Source organism: Alosa sapidissima, chromosome 7, assembly GCF_018492685.1.
Source record: "Alosa sapidissima isolate fAloSap1 chromosome 7, fAloSap1.pri, whole genome shotgun sequence".
NCBI lineage: Eukaryota > Metazoa > Chordata > Actinopteri > Clupeiformes > Clupeidae > Alosa > Alosa sapidissima.
Window position 1 is genome coordinate 33,611,001 of NC_055963.1, and position 12,774 is coordinate 33,623,774.

Here is a 12,774-nt window from a genome sequence, read left to right on the forward strand (position 1 = left end):
GGGCCCACATCAACCTGGCCCATAATCACTCATTTGTGATTTGCACCCCCCCCAGTAAAAAATTAAAATGCAATATTATTCTGCTTTAATCGCCCCTATCTTCAGTTAAGATGTTCAGAACGGCACCAAATTTTATGTGTATGATTGACCTGGCATTCTCTGGGGGTATGCCAAGTTTCGTAGAATTTCATCCATGGGGGGGTCTAAAAAAATTAGGTTATGTGTACATTTAGTGACTGTACACTCATTGGCCTGTAGATGGCGGTACACACATATACACATGCACACACACACACAGGCACCCACATACTATCGGTATTAGAACGGCCAATACATAATTACAAATTCAGTAGGATTAAAAGAAAACCAAAATAAATATTCATCATCATCATCATGGCTGCATTTCCAGTATTGGCGATAAGTAGTCGTTTGTCCACTAGATGGCGTATCGTTGCAGTGAGACGTAATTTTGTTGGAAGTTAAAAGTGGGTTGGAAAAACAATGGACGCTTACAAGGACTGTAGTTTACCGCAGAGAACGTTTAATAAGGATAGGACAATGTTCACATGAAATGTAATTCCCATTTCTTCTTGAAGCCGAAATAAATCTGAGGATGTTTATCGGACATGCTTGGTTTTTACTGCAGGTATGTTAATCTTATAATATCAATAAGGACCTAGGTAATGTTACCGTTAGCGTTGGTTGAGTGATGGAGGCCAATTTGATTGATTGCATTTGTAGAAAACTATAAATGCGGTTATACCAAGCAAATTGATAGCAGCACTGTAATTGTATCTTTCGACTGTCATTTGTTGCACAGTGCTACAAAAATCATTCTGTGCAATGGAAGATTTACCAACATTACACCGGTCTGATACAGTTTTGCCTATACATGCGTTAGACTGAGACGCCTGTTTATTTTGTTTTAAGTGCGTGCAGGGTGTGAGGGGGGAATCGATGTGCTTTGATTCCAGCTTGCTAGTTGTAGTCTGTGAAATTAAAAAGCACGTGTGTGTGAAGTATCCAAACAATGACACCTTCATTTCATTATGGCTGCTTTAGCAACACACCTTAAGCTACTGTGTAGTGGGTCCCATTTAGAAGTGGCTACTTCATTCGCGCTTTCCTTGACTCATGGAGCTGCGTGAATTTAATTACAACTTTTCGCCACGATATGGCAATCTAAGTCCGCTTGATACTGTAAGGCGTAGGCTAAGCCATTCGTTTCCAAAGGATATTTTATTTGTGTCGCCAGCATAGCCTATTGACAATTTATGTTGTAAATAGGCCTATCTTATAAGCCTACCTGTAGCTTAGGGAAGCTAACAGCTTTCTATTAGGATCTAGTTTGTTAGTTACAGTTTTGTCATAACTCCCTGATGCATTTTTGCATTTAGAATAGCCAGAGCGTGGATATCTCAATCGGAAAATTAAACAATATCGGGTGCCTATGGACTAGGCTGGGTGAACCCAGCCTGATCTGCCCGCTATTTATTTTTTGATTTCTTAAAAGATTGAGCTTGGTCTGGTGAAAGCCAGACTAGCCATGGACCTCAGTTACACAATGCAAGGGAACATGAATCAGCCTATATTTGCACGAACAATAACGGACAACAGCTCTTCAACTTTGGCCCGTTAAAATGTGTATGAACAGTCTAGCGACGCATTTCATCAAGGCCCATTTGGACATGTCAGTTATTTGCACCACTGGTTAGATGTAAAACAGCATTTCGTTTCAGACTACTGTTACTTAATTTGTGCATTAACAATAACGTTTCAGACTACTGTTACTTAATTTGTGCATTGACAATAAAGTATTACATGAAAAAAGATGACTAAAATCTTATATAGAAGAAGAAACATTCACAAAAAATCCATCCATCCAAAAATGACCTTTGTTTTTGATAGCTGTTGAAAACGGCATGGAACTGACAGAGATGTTTTTGTTTATAAATAAATAAATAAAAAAATAAAATTATGCTGATACCTTTTGCTTTTCCCAAATACAATGTAGCCTACAGGTGTAAGTGACCTTTCATCAATCCAGTTGCAATGGATGAACTGTGATGAACTGCCCTACTTGTGATTGTTTAGAGATTTTAAAGGTTTTATAACAATGCTACATCTTCTTTGGCTATTCTACAATCTATTCACCTTTTCAGCACCAGTAGGCTACTTTCTGTGCAGTCGCACACACACACTCAGGCATGCCAAACAAGCATACACAAAAGTTTCAAGAGTGGGGGATGGAGTAAAATATGGAAACAAATTGAAGTGTGATTTATTTTCGCGGAACGGATGTACAGGACTGAGCGGCGGTCATATTTTGTACCGCTATGCGGTACATCTAGTTTATAATCTAGAGCAAAACATTATCCAGGAAGGGGAGAGCAGTCTTAAGAAGGTGAGTAGGAATAGGGTCTAGTAGACTAGTTGTAGATTTTGATGAGGAAATTGTGGAGGTGAGATCTAATATGTTGTGTAAATGAATTAAATGTTGTTCGAGGTCTCATCTGTTATGTTTTTGCTATCTTTCAGCCATGGAGTATGTGTATTTGGTGAAACTGATTGGTTGTTGATCTTATCTCTAATTGTTTTACATACAATCATAATACTGACATACAATACTGTTGAAAATAGCTGTTTTGTGAACTTTATTCAACATATCCAGTGATTTAGGCGAAATGTATGGTGTTAATTACAGTGTAATATACAATTTCAAAAAAATAGGGTTGAAACAGGTAAAACAAATGGAGACATCGTTTTTCTCCATGTTCAATGAACTCTAAGGACAGTCCAACCACTCTCCAAAAATTAACATTTCAAACCCACAGAAACCACATAGGCCCTGACTACTGATTGGACCACCCAAAATTACTTTGAGGCTGCCGCAGTCATGACCATGATAGGCATGACGTTTAACTTCGCAAACGATAGATGTCGCTACAGACAAGTGTCTACAGTGGCTTATCCTGATTTGACCACTGATCCTGATACAGCCAACTGGTGTATTTGTGGCATGCAATGGGGCGCCTTGCCGTTCAGGAAGAAGTTTGTTTGGCTGATTTGCGATCAGTCGCACCGCCCACTCCATCGAGCACGTAGTCAAGGAATTATCCCACTGATCAACTAGCCGGTTCATACATTTGGGTACAAAATGTCTCCCAGAACAGTGTTGACAGTATCCCGGTTATTAAAACCGACATGGGGCGGACTAATGGGCAATGTGAATAATGTAAGCATACTATTTGTTTTCTAGATTTCATGTCGTTTAGCTAGGCCTACTTTTTGCAAATGTGGTGGCTAAACCTTGCATTCTACCGAAGCTGTTCATTCTGCAGCGAACCTGCCAAGGTCATCGTTAGCTTGTTATCGACGTTTAAAAGGACGTTCTGTGTATTTATTGTAGGCCTACCATTGAAATAACCTCAATCTGTTTCCGATCTCATATTGATTTGAATGACCAAGTCATTGAAACGGAATCGTTTTACGAAAGTTAATCTAACGTTAGACAGGTCAAGTGAACGCTGATAAGATCTCTTGAGGGCAGGTGTCAGGGGTGCTCTTTTGGAGACTGCTTTTCTCTACACGGTTTTTCATGAATTGAGAGACAGATCATTTTTTAGGGTAGGCCTACTTTCTAAGGCGTGTTGAGTTGCGTGTAACATGATGACTGTGGTCTACCCTGGTGTTCTGTTACTGACAGGTACTCCGGCCAGCCTCACATGGATGCGTTCGGAGGAACAAGTCCTCCTACACCGTAAGTTCTGCCCTTTGAAATTACACTTCAGTTCCAAGTAAAGGTAGACAGGCAACAACAGCCTACAATGGCACTATGATGAGGGATGGGCAAAAATACACCAAAATGTATCCTAATTTTAAGTGTTTTAAATTAAACTACAAAATTCAATAGTCACACCCATGTATCAAAATAAAATACTGTATTTTAATATTTTCAAAATGTGCCTGTCTGTCTAATATTTCTTCGTCAGTACACTGACTCTGTTGATTAAGTGGATAGTGTTTGAGAGCAACAGCTTTTCTCTGCCTATGATGTAGGCCTACTCAAAAAGCCACAACTGAACTTGGCAAGTGGTGCTACAAACTAACCAGCGGACCTATTGAGAGCCACAGAAGATGGGATTAAAGCAACAATGGAGTTCTATTACCTTAAAAAAACAACTTCAAACTCCATATGTTCTGATTGGATAGTCGTGCTTATTTGCCTAGAATGACTGATAATTCAAGTTCTCAAGAAAAATAAGTTTGAATAACATCAAAATGCTATTTTGTTTTTGAAATACATATTTCATAAATACTGCCCATTCTTGACTATAATTTTGTGTAAATGTTATGATTAATTAAATGTAAATGTAACAAAAAAATCTTTCCTCTCATCCATGCACTTGGACAGATCGTACATCAATTTGTATCTGAACATCTTGAACTATGTGCCATCAGACCAAGATGAACCCTTTCTAAAATGTCACTAACAATATCCATCATGATTATAGGCTGTTTCCATCCAAACCTCAAATCCGCCAGAACTGGGCAAACCATTACAAAAGCCAGTCCCATACAAATTGAATCCCATCTGCAATTTTGTGTCAAAGGGGGAAGCAATCAATGCTATAACAAGTGAAACATGCAGGCAACTTCACCCTTTCCTCCTACCTACCAGCATGAATAAGCCAGTGTTAGCACAAGGCTGTGGATGTCTTGCTCTCTCCACATGATTAACAATCCCTGTTCTCTCCCTCTGACTTTCCAATCCCTCCAACATGGGCCAGGCTATTGTAAGTACTAGGATATTACTGAAGAAGACCCCTCTACTAGCGCTGTCTGGATAGAAGTTTTAGTCCTGTAGTTTACTGATAGCGTATAATTAGTCTACTTGTATTGCATTAAACAGAGTGAAACATAAGTAAAAACAAAACAAAAATCCAATTTGGAGCTCTGTGCCAAGAGGTTGTGGTAACAGGAACACAAACAACCTCAGAGAACCAAAAATATGTTTGGGATGTGAAGCAGCTGACTTTCACTCTAGTTTATCTTCTTGCATGCTTAGATTGAATTTGTATGTGAATCTCATACTAGACTGTTTTGCTGCTGAAGTTTCAAGTTTGCTGTGATGTCTGGTGCAGGTGAGTCACGGATGGTTGATAGCAGGTCATAACTGTTTCCATGAGATGTGAACCTGTTCTCTCCATTTGGCAGCCCCCTCCGGCTAAGTATGGAGGCCGACACACAGTCACGCTGATTCCTGGAGATGGCATCGGACCTGAGCTGTTCAACCACGTCAGAGAACTCTTCAGGTCTGTCACCAGTTCACTCTCTAGCACTGATCAATTTCTGAATCTGGAGCACTAAATCATTTACAAAAAACATCATTGTACCACTGTGCAACACTCTGCTTTAGTTACATTGTAACTAAAGTTACAGTATGTTATACATGTAGTGACGTCTAACTTTCCCAACATTTGACATCAGGACGTCACTGAACTGAGTTATTCATCTAAAAAATGAAAAATCAAAATCACCGCACACTGATCACTATTAACGCCATTTTTATTTGGAGCGCTCCAAATAAAAACAACGTTAATAGTGGTCAGTGTGCAGTGATTTTGATTTTTCATTTTTTGGATTATACTTACCTGCCTCACCTGCACCTGTATCACTAAGGGCTTGTGCACATGGACACCTATGGGCTTGAGTTGTTAATCTGTTTTGTTGTATTTGTTGACCACCTTCACACAGGTTTTGCTGTGTGCCTGTGGATTTTGAGATTGTGAAAGTGGACTCTACGGTCACCTCCGAGGATGACATCAACAACGCCATCACTGCCATCAAACGTAACGGGGTGGCACTAAAAGGTAGGGATAAGAGTTGGGGTATGGTTTGTGTATTGACCGTTTCACACTGGTCACGCCGAGTCTAACTCTCTAATTTTGTTGATTCTGTGTCCAGGTAATATAGAGACCAATCACAACTTACCTCCCTCTCACAAATCAAGGAACAATTTGCTTCGGTAGGATGTAGTAGTAATTTGTATTTATTTATTTGTGTTTTATTTTGTATTTGTATTTGTACTGGCAAAAAAATATTTAAGAACAAATAATTATTTTTTATTGTTTTTGTTGTTGTTGTTGTTTGTTTGTAGCACCAATCTAGATTTGTATGCTAATGTGATGCACTGCCATACACTTCCTGGTGTCAATACTCGTCACAAAGACATCGACATCATCATCATCAGAGAAAACACAGAGGGAGAGTACAGCAGCCTGGAACATGAGGTATGGGAGAGAGAGAGTGTGTGTGTGTGTGTGTGTGTGTGTGTGTGTGTGTGTGTGTGTGTGTGCTTGCGTGCATGTGCATCTTTGTATAATTTCTTCAGAAGTTTATGTCTCTTCTTCACACACACACACACACACACACACACATACACACACACAGAGTGTACCAGGAGTGGTTGAGTGTCTGAAGATCATCACTCGCATGAAGTCCTTGAGAATCGCAGAGTATGCTTTCAACTTAGCACGGGAGAAAGGTCGCCGCAGGGTCACAGCCGTGCACAAGGCCAACATCATGTAGGTATTTCTGCCCAGCTTCTACTCTCACTGTGAACATCAGCTGACCAGAGAGAGTGTGTCCGGTGACCTGAGATGCTCTTACCATCTTCTATTTTAAAACTCCACAGGAAGCTGGGCGATGGGCTGTTCCTGCAGTGTTGTAACGAGGTGGCAGCAGGATATCCAGATATCCAGTTTGACAGCATGATCGTTGATAACACCACCATGCAGGTATTTATAATAGAAATGAATGCAACAACACATGACTTCCTTACAGTATTGCAGTATGTCTTATAAATGTCAGGACAAAATTACTATAAAACGTGCAGTCCACAATTGTAATCCAATTTTTTGTCATTTTAAGCCAATTATTCGTCAATGTCCTCTGGCTGTCCGATTTGTGTAAGTGGGAAACAAAGATGGTGGCTCAGACTATTAGAGCCTTTCAGTGCGTTGTCTCTGGAGCATGGAAGGTGGGGCATGGTTGTAATTTGAATGGCTGTTGAGTTCAAATAGAGTTTTGAGCAAGAGCGTCATTTGCATAATTTAAAACCACATTGTCTTACAGTGAAAGTGAACTCACATCAAAAACCAACTATTTTACACCACTGATGGGTTTAAAATAGAATGACACTTCTGTGATAGTGTGGTGAGGTTGTCTATAGACAAATCGAAGTATGTAAACGTTGTATTTGTTTCGAAAATTTTATAAAAATGTTATTTTATGAAGGGTGTGTTTTTAGGCTACCTTAGGCTTAACAAGTCGATTAAGGAATGCAGCACAAACAGCGCAAACCACAGTCAATGAACACGAGAGGAGAGTAGCCGACTTTCCGCTAACAAGTTGATTAACAAATGCAGCGCAAATAGACGTATCCTTTCCATTATCCCCACACCTGCAGCTGGTATCCAAACCCCATCAATTTGACGTCATGGTGATGCCCAACCTGTACGGCAACGTGGTCAGCAACGTGTGTGCTGGCTTGGTCGGGGGTCCGGGACTGGTGCCCGGTGCCAACTATGGCAAGGACTACGCCGTCTTTGAAACGGTAAGAGACTTGGGAAGGACACATTCGGCTGGAGTTTGTCGGCACTTTGAAGTGTGGAATCCTCTGAGAGATTGTGTTCCGCCTTTTATTTCTAGGCCACCAGAAACACAGGGAAGAGCATCGCTAACAAGAACATCGCCAACCCCACTGCGACTCTGCTGGCTGGCTGTCTGATGCTTGATCACTTGAAGTTAGTCCCCATTTGTCCTCCTGGCTGTCTCTGTATAAGAAAGTTATGGCTGCTTTCAGTATTCTCATGGCAGTATCCTCTTGTTCATGACAAGTCGTTGTTTGAGATATATTACATTGCATCTGATTTACAATATAGCTAATTTATATTTGCATGATATATCATGTCTTTATTATATCATATATGATATATCATGTCTTTATTATATCATATATGATATATCATTAATTATAGCATATATGATATATCATTAATTATTAATCACCACTATGTGGATACTGTTTTTAGAATTGATTTAGATTAAGTGTTAGTTAGTATAATTTGTATTTTTGTAATTTGTATTTTAGTATATTTTTATATATTGTATTAAGTGTTAGTATAATTTGTATTTTAGTATATTTAGCATAATCTTCTACCGTCCTTACTGCTTAGTTGTGTTTTTATATTATATACTTTAATTACTCTTTCTGCTGTTAAAGAATGTGTTTGTGTTGTATGTATGCTGCTGAGACCTTGAATTTCCCCTGGGGATCAATAAAGTATCTATCTATCTATCTATCTATGTCTGAAAAGATAGAGTTCAAATATTATCAACAGTTAGGAGGAGGTGTTATCTGTAAAAAGACAGTACAAATCAAATGGAAATCAAAGGAGATGATCCTCTGTGACTACTCTGTCCTCTAATCTGTTACTGAAATCATTTTGTTAGATAGAATAATATTTGTTTAATCTTCCTTGTCATGGTAAAATTACTGAAGTTAGTCAGAAGGATTATCTACTTTTCTGTATAATTTGTACTATTTTTAATAAGATATTTTCACGTCCACGTTCCAAAAATGGCAAAACTACTTGATGAAAAACTTCAATCTTAGTTATTGTAAATTACTTTCCTTCATAATATTGATGTAGTAACTCGATAATAATCAGATATCGAAAATTTGGATTTATAACAAAGTGGTTTATGTATTATTTGCTGTTTATGTCTCTTTTTGTCTGTCTGTGCTCCATTGCAGGCTTCATGCGTATGCTAGCATGATTCGGAAGGCTGTGAACACCACTCTGTCAGAGACACGGGTATGAGAACATCATAACATTCTATTCATGACATTCTGACATTCTATTCATGGCAACACTTTTATCCATACACTAGCATCAGCTTATACATAACATTTTCACTTGTTATTCTGACTAAAGGTTTGAAATCCCAAAGGAAACCTGGAAAGATTTTCTTGTCATCAACCCTTGTGTAGTAAGCTTGAAGAGGCTGTTATGGGTCAGGGATATTTCGCTGGATACATTTTGTCAATCTGATCATTGAGTTTTGTATTAGAAGCTTTTGCCTTAGGGTTAGGTATGAAAATGTAGGGGTTAGGTTAAGTTCATTTTCAATGGTTTGATTTAGTTTGATCTACACCCATAAGCATCTACATCAAGTCTTAAGTAAAAATGAGAGTGAATTTGTTTGTTGTTTTCATAGTTTTGTTCCGAGCAACTGATTATGATTATTAAGTGTTGTTGTCGAATGTTAGAGTGGGGCTCACGCAGCAGTAGTATTGCTACCATATCCAGCTCATTCAAAACAGAATAAAAACATAAGAGAAACAATCAGTATTCTGATCATGTTGGGTGTGCATGTTAAATCAATTAGGATATGTCTCTAGTGTATCTTAAAGTATGCGTATGGTGTATTTAGCACATGTAAGTTTGTAATATGTTAAGATCTTTTCCGATTGTTTTTGGATCAAAGACATATGTCTGTTACATAATTTTTACCGTAGGACAACTATGATTTTTTCAAACAATTATTCATGCATGGAATATTATTCACACATGGGGTGTTGAGAGAATTGCAGGGAAATTAAATCTAAGAAATCTGTGCTCTGTTGTCATTTTCATATAATACCATGTGTTTTGCCTCATCATGTTTACAGGCAAGGTTTTAAGCCTCTGTGTCTAGTAAACAGATTGCGTTCCGCATCCAGAAAAATAATTACCAAGAAAATATTTATCAACGTGTAAATTCACACAGATTTGGTATTAACTCAGATTGACTTTCAGGACAGTTTTGTTGAAAGACACTGCAACATTCACAGGCATGTAATTATTCACATGTATGTAATTAACAACAACATTATTCCAACTCTCCAACTCTCCAAGTGATAAGTTCAGTGATGTTGTTGTTATTGTGACTTTGCTCTCACTCTTTGTCTTTCTCCTTTGAACTCTTCAAAGCTGCACACGGCAGACCTGGGAGGTCAGGGCACCACGTCTGAGGTGGTCCAGTCCATCATGAGGGAGATCGAGAGCAAAGGGCCTCTTACCATTGAGCCCATGTAACCTCCACATCCAACCCAGCTCAGCCCAGCTCAACCCCAAACCGATACAGCCAAGGCCAGTCCCAGACCGCTGGCAGGTATATTCTGTTGATTGGTGCTGTACAGTCATTGTTAAAAAGAAAAGTATGGTGTCTGATGAAGGTCTGATGAAATTAAGCCAAAATTGGTCAGCTACATTGGCTAAATTGGCCAGATCCGCCCAGAATTTACGATATTTGGTTAAATCTAGTTTTCTTAAATCTAATTTTTAGGTTTCTTCCGATGGCTTGGCTTTCTACTGAGCATTAGCTATCCTTAGTTTTTTTTTTACAGTCATTGATGTTATAAAATACTGTAGATGCATCTTCTAAACTTCCACCTACATGTATTGAAACATAACGAGATGAAACTGCACACTGGTGGTAACAGGAATAAGCATAATTCAAGCCTCGCATTAATTGCATTAGTCACTTTGTAAAAATGTATGTCCAACTCAGTCATATTGTTTCTATTCTATTTGTTATTCTAGACGGCAAATAGGCAATGCCCTCAAGACTTTTCAGAATGAACATCTAATGTTACTGTAACTCAGTCTGTTAAAAGATTTTAAAACCAAGCAAATGCTTTGCACTCTGTGATCTATTCTAATTCACGGATTGGGATAAATGCAGAGACCAAATTTCCCTCAGGGGATCAAAATAGTATATATACTATACTATCACCATAAAATGATGAATGTCTCTGTAATTCCGTTGGTAAAAGTAAAATTACAAAAAAAAATTATACATATTTTAGTTTCATATTGACATAAAATTGGACCAAAAATTAATCTTAGAATGGAAATTGAAAATGGTAATGATAGTCGTTTAGAAGGACAACATTTACTCACTACACCTCACTATTTGCTGTTATGTCCATTGGATAGTGCATACAGGCTTTCAGAATATGCAACATGACTCGACCAGAGTCACACATACATGGAGTGTTACTCATTCTTTAAAATTACCTCAGAGGTCAAGCGAGAATTTGTTGGATTTGAGAAGAGAATGTGATCACCTTAGGACAGGGACATGAGGTGCATCTGACGTAGATCAAGTTGATTTTTACATTGAGTACATAGATCATTCACCAGTTACATACGGTACAAGGTAGGAAATAAGGCAATTTATTTGGACGTACAGTAAGCCTTTAGAAAGTGTCAACACATTTCTGTTCTGAACAGTTCTAAAATTATTATTGTTATTATAAATTATTGTTTGGCCATTAATTACTGCTCTACATTTATGACCTGCAGTTGTTTTATGTGTCCATTTGTTGTCCCATTAAACTGTGTGTATTCTCAGGATAATACACTTTGAACAATAAAAATGTGCAACTAAAAGAACTGGTTTCACTGATAGTGCCTCTACTGTACATACTGTAGCAGTCATTATCAAAGGGAAGATATGTTGACCTACCAGTAGGGGGCAGCAGTAATCTTGACACAGGTTTCATACACATTCAGGCTTGCATGGACGCACGACACAGCGTCATATGCTATTAACAATAATACTGTTCTTGAAGCCTCTGTCCTAGGAATGATAGAACAATGTCATAAAAATGTCAAGGCATATCAGCAGTCATTTGTTGTCATGAGAGAAATGCAATGGCATCTAAAATTATGGGAGTTATCAAAAATCAATGATGAAACGTGACTGTTTCATATTTTCGATAACGTGAGTATTAAGGTAATTGTCATAACATCTCTCATGATTTCAGTTGCCATAACAGCCTGTTACACTGACATTACATTGTCACACAATATTAGACCTAATAAGCCATTGCAAGTTTTAAAATGGTAGAAGGCATCTGTTATTGTACTCTTGAAGGAGAAATATCAGAGCCTTTAAGTAAAAAATATATATCAATAAATATTATATATGTCAATCTACCCTTCCCTTACTGTATTAATTGCAATAACTTGTTTGTTATTTATAATAGTTTGGTAGACTGTTGTTCCTCTCAGACCCTGTTCACCATACTAATCATACAGTATACAACCTTAATGTCCTTGATAGCGCTCAGCAACACTAGAACAATAACTGAAAATCAGGTTACACTGGCAAAACATTAAACCACACAGAATATTCTCTCCATAGTTGGCCTTTTAACACCACAAAAGCTTGTTTGTACAGAGAGAGTCATCACCATTGCCACTGTGCCCCACCGTAGGGAGACTATTAAAATGTCCTCTGTGACAAAGTTAATCCAAAAGTGGTGGGTTTTGAACAATGACCTCTTATGATGCACATTAACAATGACCTCTTATGATGCACATAATTGAATAAGGTTGTTCTTCTTGCAAGTGCCCAAAAGAGTTGAAAGAGTTATTTGGTGATATATTTGCTGCATTATATAGGTACATATAGGTGTTTCTAAGTTAAACATAATTTTTAAACCACCTGAACTTGAACAGTTTGTTTATTTTCCTCAGGAATGTAAACAAAATACTTGCATACATTGCTAAAACAAGAAAAGCATATCTAGTTAATCATGTATTTATATTACGTTTCTTTGATGCGGGTGATTATTTTACACATTCACAATTGCCAGGCTTGAGAAATGTAAACATATATGCAAGCAATAATGACCACAAAGGCAAAGGAAGTTTT

The 12,774-nt window shown here is 38.0% G+C and overlaps 1 protein-coding gene across 2 annotated transcripts; it reads left to right on the plus strand.

Annotated features, from left to right (window-relative positions):
- The first annotated feature begins 3,084 nt into the window (after nucleotides 1-3,084).
- On the plus strand, nucleotides 3,085-11,504 carry LOC121713809 (isocitrate dehydrogenase [NAD] subunit gamma, mitochondrial-like). Of its 2 annotated transcripts, XM_042098764.1 has the most exons (13): nucleotides 3,085-3,235; nucleotides 3,707-3,760; nucleotides 4,791-4,796; nucleotides 5,218-5,315; nucleotides 5,758-5,873; nucleotides 5,968-6,028; nucleotides 6,161-6,293; nucleotides 6,454-6,587; nucleotides 6,698-6,800; nucleotides 7,472-7,618; nucleotides 7,714-7,808; nucleotides 8,822-8,882; nucleotides 10,041-11,504. In XM_042098764.1, the coding sequence occupies exons 1-13, from the start codon at nucleotides 3,158-3,160 to the stop codon at nucleotides 10,143-10,145; spliced, it is 1,191 nt and encodes a 396-aa protein (XP_041954698.1). In that variant the 5' UTR covers nucleotides 3,085-3,157; the 3' UTR covers nucleotides 10,146-11,504. The 2 variants fall into 2 exon arrangements, with proteins under 2 accessions (XP_041954698.1, XP_041954699.1); XM_042098765.1 differs by lacking the exon at nucleotides 4,791-4,796.
- The last annotated feature ends 1,270 nt before the right edge of the window (nucleotides 11,505-12,774 follow it).

What these genes read in the sequence shown, in the direction of transcription:
- LOC121713809 (XM_042098764.1), top strand. Translation starts at nt 3,158, where the DNA reads ATGTCTCCCAGAACAGTGTTGACAGTATCCCGGTTATTAAAACCGACA. An exon ending in ACTACGCCGTCTTTGAAACG is followed by an intron (nt 7,619 to 7,713) that starts GTAAGAGACTTG and finishes TTTTATTTCTAG; the next exon opens with GCCACCAGAAACACAGGGAA. An exon ending in CCACTCTGTCAGAGACACGG is followed by an intron (nt 8,883 to 10,040) that starts GTATGAGAACAT and finishes AACTCTTCAAAG; the next exon opens with CTGCACACGGCAGACCTGGG.